Genomic DNA, 18,221 nt, shown 5'->3' with positions numbered 1-18,221 from the left:
CCAAACCATTCTGCTTCCTTAAGCTGAGACCTCATCAAATCCACCCACTACACCCCAATGGGGAAAAATATTTAGAGATAATCTTAAGAACACTGATGAGATGAGGTGGAAATAATTATATATATCATCAATCACTTACAATCTGAATCAAGTGGTTTATCACATGATGCCCTTGAACGTTAAATGCTTGTCTTGCACTCTCACAGGTTGTACTCTTGAGTGCTGAGAATAATACTCCTCCGGTCCTTAATATAAGACCCATTTAACTAATTTGATTAGATTAAGGAAGTTAGGTAAGTTAGTTAATTATAAGAAAAATGACACATTTTTCTTAAAACACCATAATAATTTTTTAATACCCCTTTCCCTCTTCTATTTGATTATGGTTGAGAGAGTATCTATAAGGGTAATTTAGAGAAAATTGATAAATATGAGAAATGAGTCTTATATTTAGGACCAAAACTAACTTAAGAATTGGGTCCTATATTAAGGACCGGAGGAGTATCTTCACTGTCTCAGAACAACTTTCTTTCTCCACATCTACGTCCCACCTTTGGTTCAATGTTCAGAGGAAATATTGTCATCTGATGCATATATTACTGCAGCAAGAGAAGTATATATGTTTATGGCCGGTTCATTACAAATTGTACATACGTACTTCTCCATTAACTGTATGAGGTTGATTTTTGTTCCCCTTTAGTACTCCAAACATCATAGAAATCATCAACGACACAAGTAAGCAAACCCTGCATCGCCCACGCCAGACGAGCTTGGCGAAGTTCAGGAGATGTCACTATTGCTGCAGCTGTTAAGAAGGAATAAGCAGCTTTTGTCTTTGAGATTGGAAAATGCAGTTTTTCCAGTCCACTCTCCATAAACCACCTGATGATCATTAATTATATATGCTTTATTAGTGATAAAATTATATAATCAACTTAAGGTTCTTGAAAAAAAGAAATATATTCACCTGTTAAATAGATCGAGTTCTTCACGAAATGCCAATTGGCAGTGATTGAAGTCTTCCACTCCTAATAACAGGAATTCTTTATTTGCACGGTTCAAAGAACTGATCAAGAAGAGAGTAAAGTACCAATTGAGTAATCTATGTATGACTCAGAGAAGCTCACATGTATGTGGGACGGAGAAAAAATGGAGTAGTTTTGTGATATTTTGATGTACCTATATGAAGATTTCAAAGTTCTCCTTTGATCCCCCTGCTTGTAGAGTTCTATAGATCTTCGATTTTATATGAAATCCAAGTAAGCATGATGAGGAAAAAGAAGAGCAAAAGATACCTGAAATTAGTGATCTTTGAGGATTTCATATGCACTAAATAGTGAATAAACTTGAGAGTACAGAAGAGTTCAGAAACAAAATTGAATTTGTGAGATTAATGTACCTCATGATCAAAATGATTAGAAGGTTTGTGAGAATTTCTTGAGGAAGTGGACAAATATTCTATGAGAAAGCGTCCTGTCCACGAATTTAGTTCCTCTAGAACTGAATCATTGGAATGTAAAACTATCTGTGAAGCCTTGTATAACTTTAAAGCAGACTCAACATCCTTCAAATAACCTTGAAGTGTGTTGAGGAATTTGTCTTCTGAAAACCTATCAATTGCGTCTGAAGTACGCACAAAATTATCAAATTTAGTTATTTTTCTTTGATCCCTTTTCAGTTATATGGACTTGAACAAGATGCAGAACCTGAAGAAATATTATATCCATGCAAACGTAGTAAACGAAATGCCATGGCACAAGTGGTGGGTTCTGAAAATATGTCATCTTCTTCCTGTTGCCACATTCTGTTTCATGATCAAATAGAAGATGAGATCAAGTTTTGCAGCCATCTTGGTTCCCATAATAAGAAAGTTATTTTCAATTTCAAGCTTTTGAGACACAAAGTAAAGTTAATTACCTCCATGTTTCCTCTAGTATACTTCCAATTTCCTCCTTGAAATGACGATTAATACCCAACTTTTCAAGACTATCAACCATATGGAGTCGAGCATAGACATCAAAAGGATGTATAGTTGGAACTGAATATAATATAATATTAGTATGAAACCATAATAATTGTCATGCAGAAGAAGAAGAAATCCATCAAAGTTTGAAGGGAGGAATTAATTACCAGCATTTCCAAATTTATCTAATAGTGAAAATAGATAATCAAGACAATGTCGATTGTTAATATGAGCCATTCTTGCTTTGAAACTTCATAGCCATTTCCCAATTCTGTGACTTCCCAAATCCTTCTGAAATATACGCCATATATGCTTTCCATCCTTCTGAATTGCTTCCCCACCCGCTGCAACAACAATGCACAAAAGAGCTCAACTATAATTGTTCTTTCAGATTCATCAATATGATAGATTGAATTTAAAAAAAACACACACACATTTGAATCTGTATGCCTTGTGAATAGTTTCTATATTATGAAGTTGTGGAGAATGCTATCTATATCTGAATTATGCATTTAAAATTCTCTGCAAAATGCCGGAGTTAACAGATGCTAAAGAAGCATATTATTGTTTATGAATGGTACCTTTGGATCTCCAGTTCTCTCTTTTGGATGAATGCCTCTAAACCCTTTCCTCCAAGAGGAAGATTGAGATTTAAGTTCTGGGCTAGCTCAAGTAAATGAGGGAAGATAATATCAAATCCAATTAGAGAATGTTGCTTATCATCCAAAGCTGAAGCAATGTTTGACTCAATATATTGAAACCCTTCAACAACACACCATGATACATATACCGATTACTTAACCATACACATATTGGTTTCGTTCAAAGACACTTCTATAACAAAGAGAGATAAAGATCATCATTATATTACATACAATACCTCTGTTAGTTTGTTGTTCACCAACACCCCAATGTTTAAGTGCAACGACACAAGCCAAAGTTGTTAAAAAGAGAGTCTTTAGTCAACAAGTCATTACGATGAGGAAGACCCCATGATCCATCGTTTTGTTGATTCTGCAGTAACCAGTTTAGGGACTGAGGAAACAGAGGAGTTTCTGGAGAAGAAGGTGATGGTATCATTGCTACCCAAGCTGTGTCATAACTTGATATAGAAAGTTCAACTCTGTCCAGCATCTTCTTTATTCTCTATTTATTCCCCTCTGATATCTGTATTTAATACAATTCACCATCTCATCATCATCATTTTTATGAAAAATTAGTTGGCATATTGGACTTAAATCTAGAGAGAGATACATGAAATGGAAGGATGATATGTTACCGTAATGTTAGGTTTGCCCTCAAATTTGTCCTTTGTATTGGATCCATCGTGAGTTACTGAAAGTATAAAGACAAAACGATAAGTTTCGGTAATGATAATTATGTACTCCCTGCATTTCTAAACATATAAATTAGTTAATTAACTTATACATATTAAAATATATGTAAATTAGCTATTTATAAAAAAATTATGTGGATGTTTTAAAAATATTTACAGTTTGGCAAAAAAAAAATATGAATGTTCAAATAAAATTGAGGTATTATATTTATGATCAAAATAAATAATTATTTTTTATATTTAGAATGGAATGGAGTAATACTCATCTGGAAAATTCATCCTGTTGTTTGAATTAAATAAAGAAGCGAACGTGATATCTTTAATAAAATAATGCGTTTCACCAAAAAAAAAAAATCAGTATACCACTCTAATCTTAAATATAGATATAGGTTGATGGTGGATTTTCATCCAAAATATGATATCTCAGTTCATTTTATTTCTCATATTTATTATTTTTCAAAAATAATTTATTTAACTTATAAATTGATATATAATCTAATATTACAGAAAATTATTTTAGAAAAATTCTGTCATATGTGTTATGATTAAATAAGATATTTAGATTCTTATTTTAAAAATAGGTGGAGTATTCATATATATTATTAAAATATGGGGTTTTCTAAGATTTGTCTTTTATTTAAGATGAAGGTACTATATAACAAAATATATTTTTATTAAATAATGTCAAAGGATAAGCCTCCATAGCCTCAAGAATTCCATGCCACTTAAGAAAAATTAAAAAAGAATTGGTTGGGTAAGTCCGCGTGATAAGATAATGAATGATTACATGCACTTGGAAAACATTGTAAGGTTTACAAAATGAATACTTATGATACTTTTATTTGACCTAAATTTTTTCTATGGAAAATTGGCGGTGCTAAATTTAATGATTTTATCTTTGAAATTATAATCGAAATGTCAAATAATGTGTTAAACTATTATAATAAGTGATTTATTCATAAATATCTAATTTGAAACTTGGAAATCAACATGTGAACCATCGAGTTATAATCAATATCCCAAACAAGAATCTGTGCTTGCGGAGCTAAAAATCCTTCAAACTTTTGACTTCAATCTACCATGAGCTAAATTACAAAGTATATCAAGCTTACAAGTCTAAAGTAATAAAGATTTTTAATTAGGTCACTTAAGTATTTTTCTCATTTTTGCTCTCATTTCCTTTAATTTTTTTTTGTCATCTCTCTATGTCCTTTAATTATTCATTCATACCAAACATGTTAAATTATATTAAATATTCCTTAAGCTTCTTGTTTATGGCACACGGAAATACACCCCACTAACAGAATATGTAGTCTCCCAAATCTTATATGGTTCGACTAAGTACTTATTCTATGCTAATTTAATATTCCTTTTCCAACCAAAAATTAGTAAAATATAAAAAAAAGGACTGACTATAAATAAGTAACCAAGTAAGCAAATTAATTATTTTCTTAATCCCATTTACAAGTTAAAATTCTGCATTTACATGTGTCAAACTTTTCTATATCACTGCACGTATAAATAACTAGAATTGATAAGTAATTAATTTTTTATTTCACACCGTACCTCTACATATAAATTTTGAGAAATATGAGATAACATTTTATTCCTAAATATAAGTCACATGTAGCCATTCTCGTATATCAAGAAATATATTAAATTGGTGTCACAAAAAATGCATTAAATTAATAATTTTTTTGGTATTTTTTTTCCTATTAAAGAAATGGTGTTAAAAAAATACTGCACATTTTCTTTTACGCAATATTTTATTGTATTCAGTAAGAATAAAATAGAAAAAGAAATGTCATTAAGTAACTCTAAGTAACTCACATAAACAAAGAAAGAGGTAGTTAGATTACTTTCAGGGAAGGTGGCTGTCTCGCTTGCTAAACGTCAAGCTGACCGAAAGACTGCAAACTTCACCAAATTAACTACTTCATTATATCTGTCAACTAGATCCTCATGAAATCAATATATTTAATAAAATATTTAATATAATAATAATTAAAAAGTAGTCATCAATGTCAATTTAATCTAAATAATTTACATCATAAGTCCTTTCCTTGGTTTTTTGGCATCAGTCAATAGTCATTAATTCTGGCAAAAAAGTCATCAACAGTCATTAATCGCACTACGTTTCTTCCGACCTTCACCTTGAGCCCGACTCATTCCCGTCGAATAGTAAAGTCAATGCGAGGAATAAAGTGAAGTAGCGAACAATATTTTCTTTTTTATAAAAGAACAAAATAATACTATTTTCTGTTGTTATTATAAATTTTAAATAACTAATTCATAAATAATGAATAATTAGTTAAAACTAGTCAAGGGCAATAAATAAATTAGAAATATATTTTGTTTTCACATATATCCTTGTAATAAATGAGAAAAAAGAGGAAAGATAATGTGTCGGAAAATGTGACAAGAGAGATTATGACAAAAAAGAGAAAATGAATAATTAAGGATAAAATTGAAAAGAATGCATTAAATGTTAAGACAAACACCAAATTGAAGCTTATCAAATGAATCATACCCCTTCCCTAATTTGAAACTTATAAATAGAACCCCAGGGAGTACCACCTACAATTCTTAATACAAAATTTAAATAAAATTTTTGCCATATAAAATCTGAATAACTAATTTATATATATTAAGAATATTAGTTAAGTTAATTATTTATAATAAATATGTATTAGTTTCTCTAAAATATTATTTCTAATCATATGCATTACTAGTATTTCATGCTGGGAACTCCCTTGCTATGTGCAATTAATATAAATATTTGAAAAATAAATTATAAATTTCAGAAAAAAAAAGTGAATTAAAACCTTATATTTAATATCAAAATGAAATTCTTATCTTGCTCTTATATTTATGATTGGAAATGGTATTAATATATAGAAACAGCACAAAATACTCCATCCATTTTAAAATATAAGCTAAACTTTATCTATTTACCTTTATCAAGAAACTAATTAAAATCAATTTAAAGCAATAAATGTGTAAGGCATATATTTGTTTTTCTAATATACCTTTATTAAAGAAGAGAATAAGTAAAAGATGTAATAAATGAAGAAACTAATTAAAATCAATTTGAAACAATAAAGGAGTAAAGCATATATTTGTTGTTCCTGATATACACTTATTAATGAAGAGAATAAGTAAAAGATACAATAAATGAATTAAAGAGGAAAGAGAATATATATGGGTAGTAAAATTGAAAAAAACTCATTAAATGTTTAAACAAAAGTGAATGTTATCTTATAAAAAACCAATTTTTTTAAGAAAGTTTAGCCTATTTTGAATAGGAGGTAGTATCAAACAATAGTTGCATTGAACAGAGAGGCCTAATTGAATGTAAAGACTTATGTATAAGAATTTTAGGAATATTTGTGTTAGTAAGGCATTATAGGTCAAGTCATTAATTGTAATAATAAAGCATCGCACGTTTTTGCCCACCTTTAATGCGACCCATTCAGGGGCTGATCCCAGGAATAGATTGCCAGTGGGACTGGGATATCCTCCTATTCATTGGTCGTTGGTGCTCCGCTACTTTTTGGTTCAATATCAATAAATTTTTATATTTAGTAAACAACTAGACAAAAGATAATTATTACAAAATAAATAATTTATACTTGTCTTGATTCTTTTTATAAGAAATTTTTTTTAGAGTTTATTTTATTTTATTTATAGGAAGTAACAGCATTTTGCTTGGTGTCAATATTAAAAAAAAATCTTAAGACCCAAACTACATGAACTTTATATTTTTGTAAAAAAATCTCAATTATAACGCGGTGTTGAATTATAATTATGCACACATTTAATAATTGAAAGCCCCATTTTGCGCATTATCATCTTCATTTGGCGCGTTTTGTTGAGAAGATATATCGCTCTTAAATACAACTTCTGTAAATGATTCCTTTTTTGAAGAATACACACGCGCACACACTATCCTATGATATATTGTATGTTTTAATTTTTCATTCCTTCTATCAGTCTATCTTAAAGGAAGTTCAATGATTGAAATATTTTATAATTTTATAAATTTTGAACATAAAAAAATAATTTATGAAAATTTCTTTAGTTTGTTATAATAATCACAAAATTCTCCTATTATAAGTAATCTCATTCATAAAACTATTGCCTATGAAGTATTAAATATAAATACCTCTCTCAACAGGTATTTGTTGTGAAAGAGATTAGTCCTTTCCGTCAAACTTAACCCTCGTCACTAATTCATACTTATTATATATATTAATAAAATAAAACCCAAAAAAAAAACACATTTGGGTTGCTTCAGATGCATCCAATGTTAAATGAAACGGCCAACAATAGGAAATGATTTTTTTTAAAACACAATGAATTGGGGAAAATTTATATCATATCAATCTTAAAATTTTAATGAATATTCCGGTATTCATGTTTTCTTTTTCTTTTTCTTTTTTAATTTTTAGAATTAAAGGTATCAAGAGAAGTGTTGACCAAGGAGGGATATATTCTATTGATATAATGATGACACCACACACTTGTTTTTCTGTTCAAGTGCTAAGTGCTTCCTTAGCGTGTTTTACGATATTTTGCCTTTTTTGCGGGTCACGCGGTGGAGACTTAGATTTTGGATTATCTTCTCATCCCTTGTTCCTTTGGAAAAATTCTCAAAAAATACTTTTAAAATTCTAAAATCCTAAATCAGAAATAGCTATAAAAATGTGTTGTCATTTGTTTTTTAAATTATTGTTAATTGCTATTAATGTATAGTAAATAAGACTGATTTGAAATTTTAAAATTTAAAAGTATTTTTATGGTATTTTCCTTTTCTTTCTCCTCATTTTATTCCTATCATTGAACTATTAAGGGTACATTTAGATTAGCGGTGGATGTGAGTTAGGATAAAATTCAGTTAGTATAATACTACTTTCGGTTTTTAATATAAAAGCTTGTTTGATTTTTATTTTGATCATAAATATAAGACGCCAATTCATTTTGTCTTTCATATTTATCCATTTTTTCCTATACAAATAAATAACTTAACTAGTTTTTTTAATGTACTTAAATTAGTCAACTAGCTCTTATATCAGGAACCGGGGTAGTATGATTTATGTTTAGATTAGTGTTTATAAAAAAATCAATTTGATAAATCGAAGCTTGTTTGGATGAGTAATTGAAAAGTAAATTTAAATGTAAAATAACTTAAAAAAAGTATGAGTCTTATTTTATATACATAATGTATATAAACTAATAAATTTAAGAAAAATATTAAGATTAAAGTATAAAAATAAAGAGTTAATGTATTGTAAGAAAAATTATAAATAATAAAAAAATACTTAATTAGATATATTAACGTAATTTTTGTACATATAACTATTGAATATTATTTTATTTTATTTATACAGATTTTCAGAGCTCAATTGAAAATTAGTAATACACGTTGATTGGGTTTATAGTGTACTCTCATCATTAAATTTTATTAATTATTTTTTGCCTAGTATACTTTTGCAAATAATTAAGTCCTTGGGTTTTTTTTGGTGATTTTATTTTTTTCCCCAGTAATATAAGGTAGCCTTTTGTCTTTTCATCACTGTTGTCCTTCTCTTTACACGTTGGCAATCGACTTTTACATCTTTTTTTTCTTTACAAAAAAAAAATTGGTGAGTTTGGTCCTAGAAACTCACTAGAATCATGACATGTCTTTATGCTCAAAAAGTACTTATAAAGATATTTACAGATCGTTCACCAATAAAATTTTCATATCAATATAAACTTTTACATCCAACGTAACAAAATATAGCTTCATTTGCGACGTATGATGAAACAAAAAATCCATTTACAAAAACGTTGTCCCCAACAAGAAGGCTTCTTCGAAGAAGCTATCAAGGTGTGTTTTATATTTTCTTAGGCATACTTGCCACTGTGAACGGAAATCCAAACACAGTCTAAATGAATAGTTAAAATTTAATAATTTACTATAAAATTATGATTATAATATTGTAAAAAATAAATAAATTCAATTTGTAAAATTTAATCTGATTATTTCACAACTGTAGTGTACTTGAAAATAAAAAAAATAGTTTTGTAAATTATTAAATCTCAACCATTTATTTGGTAATTTAATAACAGGAATGAGGTAAAGCAGGGAGAAAAAAGTAGAGAGAGATTATCTTCTCATCAACTTTTTGTCTTTTTGCCTTCTCGTGCGCCACGAGGTAGGGAATGTAGAATCGTCAGCCAATCGGGAAACTAATTTAGAATTCGTGGAAACATTTTTACAGCAATTCAAGTTTTTTTTTTTGTGTTTTTTCATTATTGAATTTTTGGACGTATATTTAATTTTCTACGCAAAACATATGTAAATAAAAAGCGTGTGCGTAAAATAATCTTATAAAATAAATCAATACTCAAAAAAATTAGAAGACCATTAAATATATAAATTGGTTCATAACCCTTACAGACAAAATTCTTTATCTGGTTCAGGGACCAACAGGTTTAACAGATTTGAGTGTGAGGGTCCAATTCAAAGAAACTAATCTATAAGGACCTAATTCAAAATTGATGTAAAGTATAAGGATTTGGGGATTAATTTTCCCTATTTTATGAGAGAAGCATATTATATATTTTAGAAATAAATCATGATTTAAATATGGGTGCACAAAGCCTTTAATATAATTTGTGCACTAGGTCGACATCAATTCAAAAGCCAACCAAATAAATGCATGCAATGCAAGATTATTGGATTTGGTCTTATATCTCGAAGAAATTGTTAAAAGACAAAAAAATTAATTTTATTCATTAAAAATTCTCGTGATAAAAATTAATTAAATCCATTGCCTCACCAACCCATATAAATATTATTATGGTCATTTCATTGCCTACTAAAAATTACATCCATATTTTCCACACCCCACTTTTTATCCATCGCATATGGCTGGAAAATTACAGCAGTCAAAATAGGTTACTCCCATTATTGGTGACTTAGAAAAATACCGTCAAAGAGAAGGGAAAAAAACGAATGTAATAAAGATGTTTTGTTCTTTTATCTGTTTCGCTTACCCACACGTCTCTCTAAAAGTATTACGCACTGTACGTTCATAGAAAGAAAAAATATTCTATCATTGAATCATTAAAAAAAAATGAAGATGCTGAGTGTACCCGAAAAATAAAATTAAGAGTAACTTTTTATTTTTACTCTGGTTAGTTATAATAAATTTGTAGAGAATCTCTCATATTAAGTACATATTTGGTCTCTTAAGTTTATATTATATTTTAGCTTAGCCTTTTAATTTGTAAAGTGCATTTTAACATTGTTCAGTATAATCTCTTAATAGTATCATTGTTAGTCTCATTAAACGAAAAATACTTAACAAATTTAAATTGTGACTTTGCAATTAAATACTATCAAAATGTGCTCTAAATTTTAATTATTTAATATAATCATTTTATATTTAAAAATTTGAGCACGATTTCTCAACATTCAATTGTAGACTTACTATTTAAATTTGCTGAGTCATCATTTTTTTGTTAAGCAAGACTAATGATAGTCAGATGAAAGGATTAAATACACACTTTATTCAATTATTTAAACAAATAAAAAATGAACGTACTAAAGATGTTTTGTTCGTTTATCTTTGTTTCGCTTACACACATATGTCTGAGTAAAATTACATCTGAAAAATAAGATCATGTAAAAATTGCGCTTTAACTTTTTATTTTTCTACTATAAATTTTATCTAAAAGTATTACATTTTTTGTCTATTTTATGCCAACAACTCCTTCCTTCGATTATAAAGCCCCGCCACTCGATCTTCTTCTCCATGCTAGCTGCCTACCATCTCTCATTAATTAGTCCAATCATGGAGACTCAAATCCCATACTCCATCTTCTTCTTCACTTTCCTTTTCCTCTTCATGATACACAAACTCTCATCTTCGAAGAAATCCCAGAAAACTCTACCCCCAGGACCATGGAAATTACCTCTTATAGGAAACCTTCATCAGATTGGTTCATTACCCCATCGATCTCTCAGAGACCTCGCAAACAAGTATGGACCTTTAATGCATCTCCAGCTGGGACAGATTTCCCATTTCGTAGTCTCTTCACCAGAAATAGCCAAAGAGGTCATGAAAAGCCATGACATAATCTTCGCTAATAGACCCACAAGTTTTGCAAGCGAAACCTTGGCTTATAACAGCACAGATATTGCCTTCTCTCCTCATGGAAATTACTGGAGGCAACTTCGAAAGATCTGTACCTCGGAGCTTTTCTCCCTAAGAAGAGTCCAGAAATTCAGAAGAATAAGAGAAGAGGAGGTTTTTGCATTCGTGAAGCATATTTCTGAACACGAATTAGGTTCTGTTGTGAATCTCACCAAGAAAATCTACCCACTCACAAATTCTATAGTCGCTCGAGCAGCCTTTGGTCGGAAGACTAGAAACATAGAAGAGATTATACCAGTTATAATGACTGGCATACAGATTACAGGTGGATTATCAATCTCTGATCTCTGTCCTTCATTCGAATTCCTTCGTGTGATCAGTGGGGCGAAAGCTAAAGCTGAAAGAGCGCATAAAGACATTGATGTGATGCTTAACACAATCATCAACGATCACTTAGGAGAAAAGAAGGGCGAAGATATTGCAGAAGCAGAGGAGGATCTCGTTGATGTTCTTCTCAGGGTTCAAAAAGAGAATGATCTTGAAATCCCCTTAACTCTCGACAACATCAAAGCTGTCATTTTGGTAAGCCGTAGTTTTAAATAACTATAAACGATTAATTTTTCAAATGTTTGACCGCAACTTTTAACTTTTAAAAATATTATTGTGATGTTATATCTATTAAATTATATTCTCCCAATTTTTTATGCTTAATTGGTTAACGACTTTCTTTTTAGTTGATAGGGACATCAAAGCAGAGAACGTACGCACTAGACATTTTGACTTGTTGACCTGTTATTTCTACATATAGGTACATGAATAAAAGTAGATAACAGATATGGAGATTTTAATTAATCATGGCATCTATATTCTTTCAGGATGTGTTTGTTGGTGGAACTGAAACAGCAGCAACAACAACAGGGTGGGCAATGGCAGAAATGGTTAAAAACCCAGAAGTAATGAAGAAGGCACAAGAAGAAGTAAGAAGGGTCTATGGAAACAAAGGTTATGTGGATGAATCAGAACTTCATCAATTGAAATATGTAACCGCGGTCATTCGAGAAACTTTAAGGTTACACCCACCTGTTGTTTTGTTACTTCCAAGACAAAATAGTGAGATTTGTCAAATTAATGGCTATGAGATACCTCTCAAATCTACTGTGATTATTAACGCTTGGGCCATAGGAAGGCATCCTCAGTATTGGAATGAACCAGAGAAGTTTCAACCTGAGAGGTTTATCAATAGGTCGGTTGATTTCAAAGGCACCAACTTTGAGTTCATTCCATTCGGTGCAGGAAGAAGAATATGTCCTGGAATGTCATTTGCTACGCCAGTTTTAGAACTGATAGCAGCAAATCTACTTTATCATTTCGATTGGAAGCTTCCAAATGGAGAAAAGCATGAAGATCTGGACATGACTGAGATTTTTGGTGCTGCAATAAGAAGAAAAAATGACCTGTGTTTAATTCCCACTGCATATCGCCCTTAGCTTTATTGCCTTGGTAGAATAATCAATAAGAGGCTGTATGGCCCTTGTGTGAAGCTTTTTCTGCTTTGGTTCTGTAATAATAATGGACGATTAATTGAGAGCATCCAGTCAGGGTTTTTTTTTTTTTTGGGAGGGGCTCTCAATGCATTGTATTACGTTTTTTATGGGTAATGTTATTGGAGCATATCTCTATTTTCTAAAAGTTCTTTAAAGAACATCTCTTTATGGTTATTTTCTCTTTTAATATTACACAATGATTAAATTTGTCTTCAAATATTGCCCCCATAGATTAAGTTTCATCTCAAATAACGAGGAGACGCACTTTCAAATTTGAATTTCTCCCAAGTGTAATTATGTTAGAAACAATAATCTATGATATTAGATAATTTTAGAACACCATTATGATCGACCCTATGAGTTAATTAAGTCACTACTTTTAGCCATACTAATTAGTTTACAAATATTTGACCTAAAATATAATGACATGATCACTTTAATTATTTGGTTAGTTCAAATTGCATCCCCAAATGGATCATAAATTAAAATAAATTAAAATTAGTCTATTGTTCATGTACAAACTAAAATTACAATTGATTGTGAGGAAATTTCACAAATTATATTAGGTTAAAGTATATTTTTAATCATTTAATTTTTTTTTTGGTAGAAAAGGGGGCTCAAGGCCCAAGTCAACTAAAACAACAAGACAAACAAAAGAAACTAAAAGAAACCTCCGTAAAGCCAAACATAACTCAGCCTGTGTCTTGCCACATCAAACCTTCTTTCTCCTCTTTTATTCTATCAACTACTTTTGGATGAGTTTCGAAGAAAAGCTGTCTCCCCTCATCATATCTCAGATCCAGACCAATTTTCGCCATTCCTGTTTCCAAGTAGACCTTATTGTAGCCCAACTCTTTAGCTGTCTTTAAACCAAACACAGCTCCCCAACACTCTGCTTCTAGTGTTGAGCACCATCCAACATTCATTGCAAATCCCACAATCCAATCTCCTATAGAGTCACCTAGATCCCCTCCATAGCTAGCCCAACCTGGGTTTCCTTTGCTAGCTCCATCTGAGTTGATTTTTACCCAGCCTCTCTCGGGAGCCTGCCACCTACAAAACAAATTTCCCCTCTCTGGTACCATCAATGTCTAGCTCTCCTTTTTTTCCTGGAAGATCTCAGTAACAAAACACCACACATGTTCTGCTTGCAAGTCTCCATTTTGATCTCCAAGAACTCTAAGGTTCATTTGTTTCCACAAACAACACCAAACAACACCAAAGATGAGATTCCAAGGTACACCTCTAACTATGTCCCCTTTCTTCAAATTTTCTTTTAACCAATCTACAAGATTATTTGTAAGAAAGCATGCTTGGGGCCGCTATGTGAAAGAAGTCCATCCTTTTCTTGCAATAGGACAATCTCTTATTACATGTAAAACCATCTCCTATTCCCCACAGACACTGCAAGCTCCCGACCCACCCCATCTATTGTTTTTTAAACTATTAGTGAGCAGCTTGTCTCTTGCCACAAGCCAGAGAAAGCACCGTATTCTTTCAGGTCTTGGCTATTTCCAAACAAAATCCCAAATAGCCACTTTACTTCCTAATCGATCCTCCCGTAACCTTCGGTATCCAGCCCGCACAGAGTACTAACCATCACCACCACCATCACCCCATTGCAATTTATCTTCTTGGTTGCCCCTCCAAGGAGGCTTAATTGCTTGCAAGCACAAACAAGCTGAGTCAGATAAAACTGATCTGAAAATCTCTCACTTCCAGGTCCCATCTTCATTCACGAGGTTGGCCACAACCCAATTCTTCTCCACTTTCCCTACCTCTCGTTTCCACTCCTCCTATAGGGTAAATCCTTTCACAATCCACTGATCTTTTCAAAAACTTACCTTCTCACCTGATTCAACACTCAACCATACACATTTATTCATATCTTCCCAAATACCTCCTATATCCTTCCACAGTGATGAAGTGTTTTGTGGCACTCTAATAATGTCACCAAAATCATTTCCATTATTATACTTGTGCTTTAATACTTCTACACATAAGCCATCTCCATTCCTTCTCAACTCCCAACCCATCTTCATGAGACAAGCATTACTCATATCTCCCAAATTCAAAACCCCCAGCCCACCATACTCTTTAGGCATCTAAATCACATCCCAGTTAACTAGGTGTGTTTTTTTCTTCGTGGGAGTTCCCCCCCAAATAAATCTCCTATGCTTCTTCTCGTTTTCTTCAGTAATCAATTTAGGCAATTTTGTCATCATCATAGGGTAGATTGGAAGGGAACCAATTGCAACCTTTGCAAGGGTTACTCTACCAGCCATACTAAGAGCATTAACTTTCCAACCCGCTAGTCTCCTTTTAACCTTTTCAACTAGTCCCCCAAAGCTTCTCGATTTGCTTCTGCCATAGTAAGTGGGCATCCCAAGGTATACTCCTAGGTCATCTGTCATTCTAAAGCCAGCTTCCCTTACAATGTCCCTCTTCAATTCCTCTAGAACATTTTTTGAAAAGCAAATGGTTGTCTTATTGCAATTAACCTTCTGTCCTGAAACCAAACAGAATCTATTCAAACAATCCATCACCACCTTTATCTGGTCAACCGAAGCTTCTCTAAAGAGGAGGAGATCATCAGCAAACATCAAATAGGTCACAGTAGGCCCTATTCTTCCTACTTTGATAGCATGCCACTTCTCACACTGTTCAGCCTCTTGAATAATGTGTGTCAACCGCTCCATCACCAAAACAAAAAGGTAAGGGGATAACGAGTCCCCTTGCCTAATGCCTCTGGAAGGCTTAAAACTTTCCATTTTTTTTCCATTTCATAACACTTGCATCTTGACAGATCGGATGCACTCCATTATTATACTTCTCACCTTTACCCTCATACCAATTTCCACAAGAACTTCCTCTATAAAATCCCAATGAACCCTATCATAAGCCTTCTCAAGATCTATTTTAATAGCAAAAAACCCCTTTCTACCCTTCATATTCCTCATAGAGTGCAGGAGCTCATGAACCACCACTAAATTATCTTGGATATGCCATCCAGGGATGAAGCTCACCTGGTTAGGGGCTACCAGTGAGTTTAAGACTCCCTTGAACCTTCCCACTACAATCTTCAGTATACACTGCAACACCTCACTTTTATATACTAATAATAGGATCATTTTAACGTCTGTGAATCACTAACGCCAGGTTTCCGTCCTGGGAAAAGATAGGGATTTTTTTTTTTCCTTTAACATTAGAATCCGTTGATCAAATATTCAAACCTTCAGATAACTGATGAGTGATCCAATATCAACCCTGCTTTCAACTTAATCTATTATCATCTAAAATAATTTCATACTATACAATCTTATAATATTATATTAAAAATAAAGCAACGCTCTTGGTTGACAGCATATACGTGCACCTGGCAATGCTCACCTCCTTCTTCTAGAGGATACAAAATAATATTTCCATAAAGCAAGTAAAGTTACTTGCCCAAATATTTTACTATACAATTTACAAAATTATAACAGGTATCTCTGCTCTTCAACCAGCCCACCTTCTTCTTAAATAACCTCCTTGTCCTTCTAGCTACTAGCCTTCACTGTTCATCATAAATTGGGGGGTGAGATTCCGAAGAATCCCCGTAGTAGTAGTTTCCATCAAACACATATGCAGATCACATAAAGCATGCAAAACAAGCCAAAGTGGAACATAACCTTGCAAGCTAATGCAATTAAGCATTTATGCGCAATGACAGATAGACAAGCTGAATAAATAATGCGCAAATACTTGGCAATCACTGCCGCGCAAATAATTGGCAATCACTGCCCCATGTCTGTTAGACAAGCTGAATAAATAAAGCGCAAATAATTGGCAATCACTGCCCCATGTCTATCAGCTGCACGTGATCACGGTTAAATAATCCATGCAAGGAATTAAGGATTACATGTTCTCATGCTTTAGAAAAGCAATATGGCACAAACAGACATGCAGCAATCATACACAAGTGTAAGGGAGGAAAGAACTACTACCTGGTCTGCTTCCCTCCAAACCAAACCTTACCATTCTCCTTTCTTTCTGCTTCTTGGTGGGCTTGAGCAGATATAAAAACCTATCATATTAGTAAGGGTAGATCAGTACTTGATCCAACTGTATCTCATAAATTAAATAACTCTTTAAATCCCAAATCTTCTTTAATCTCTACCCTTACGTAGCAGTTGATCATCCTGGATTATTTTTCTTATTCAACTATTCTCTTGAGAAGGCTTCCTTTCTTATCTCAACCCACATAGTTACTTTATTTAGTAACTAGTCATCTTAGTCAAAAATATTATTTTTATTTATTATAATTTAAGGACAACGTCGTGTCCTCCATTCAAAACCCCATGCTCAAGCCTTCAGTTCGCAACCCATAGTACCAAATTCCAACTTAACAATCCATTATTTTATTATTCACTGACTATATTCCTTAAACATTACTTAGCAACAAATCTGGAAATTTTCCAGATTCACTCTCACATATTTAATAGGATTAATCACCCTTCTAGATCCACCTCAAACGGCATATATATCTATATATCTATGTGGGTATAGAACCAACTTAAAATTATTTTCCTGCCCTTCAATAGCAACCTCACTAAATTTTAAGCCTAACCATCCAATCCTTGAATACTTTGCACTTGTTATTAGTTTATAACCATTACTTCACATTTAAAGTATCACTAGTTAACTCCTACGGTTTTAGTGTTTATGAGCACCAACAAGCTAACCCGTAAAAGTCCAGCATATATATGTTTATATTGTCAATCCTTCGTTGACGCATAAACCCGACAGCATTATAGCAGCAACTACGGTCCCTGTTTTCGGTAACTACAAGCAGAACAAGACATCCCACTAACATTCTTCCAACAACACGGTTAACTAGGATAGAGGAGTGAGCCTTACTCAAACCCATATATATATATATACACATATGTATCCATATGTACACTTCATTCTCCAGAATTCAAAGGCCCCAAGGCCATCAACAAACTTTAGTTTCAAAAGAAGAAAATCATCATATGACAGAACCAAACCACATACGGTAGCATCTCCATACTTATATGGATTTCCTTAAATCCTCACCCTTGTTTCGGTAATCATAAACAGAGTAATTTTTATTCATTCAACAGCAAAACTTCACTTTAAACCAGCGGCCAGCACCCAAACAAAACGCCACTCTCCCGAACCTTTAACCCCTGTTTCGGTCTTGGAAAACAGAGGAAGAAATCCACATG

At 32.2% G+C, this 18,221-nt stretch overlaps 1 protein-coding gene and 1 pseudogene across 1 annotated transcript; one reads left to right on the top strand and one right to left on the bottom strand.

The window, feature by feature from the left end:
- Window positions 1–809: 809 nt before the first annotated feature.
- On the bottom strand, window positions 810–3,289 carry LOC114755037 (ent-kaur-16-ene synthase, chloroplastic-like; annotated as a pseudogene).
- Window positions 3,290–11,168: 7,879 nt separating this feature from the next.
- Window positions 11,169–12,976, top strand: LOC114755026 (cytochrome P450 71D10-like). The gene is made up of 2 exons (XM_028943899.1): window positions 11,169–12,028; window positions 12,322–12,976. The coding sequence occupies exons 1-2, from the start codon at window positions 11,198–11,200 to the stop codon at window positions 12,931–12,933; spliced, it is 1,443 nt and encodes a 480-aa protein (XP_028799732.1). The 5' UTR covers window positions 11,169–11,197; the 3' UTR covers window positions 12,934–12,976.
- Window positions 12,977–18,221: the final 5,245 nt, after the last annotated feature.

The sequence above is a fragment of the Neltuma alba genome, unplaced genomic scaffold, assembly GCF_004799145.2.
Source record: "Neltuma alba isolate B1F8T4 unplaced genomic scaffold, ASM479914v2 tig00010229_pilon, whole genome shotgun sequence".
Lineage (NCBI taxonomy): Eukaryota > Viridiplantae > Streptophyta > Magnoliopsida > Fabales > Fabaceae > Neltuma > Neltuma alba.
Note: the sequence above shows the minus strand (reverse complement) of the source record. Positions and strands in the feature narration are given on the sequence as shown.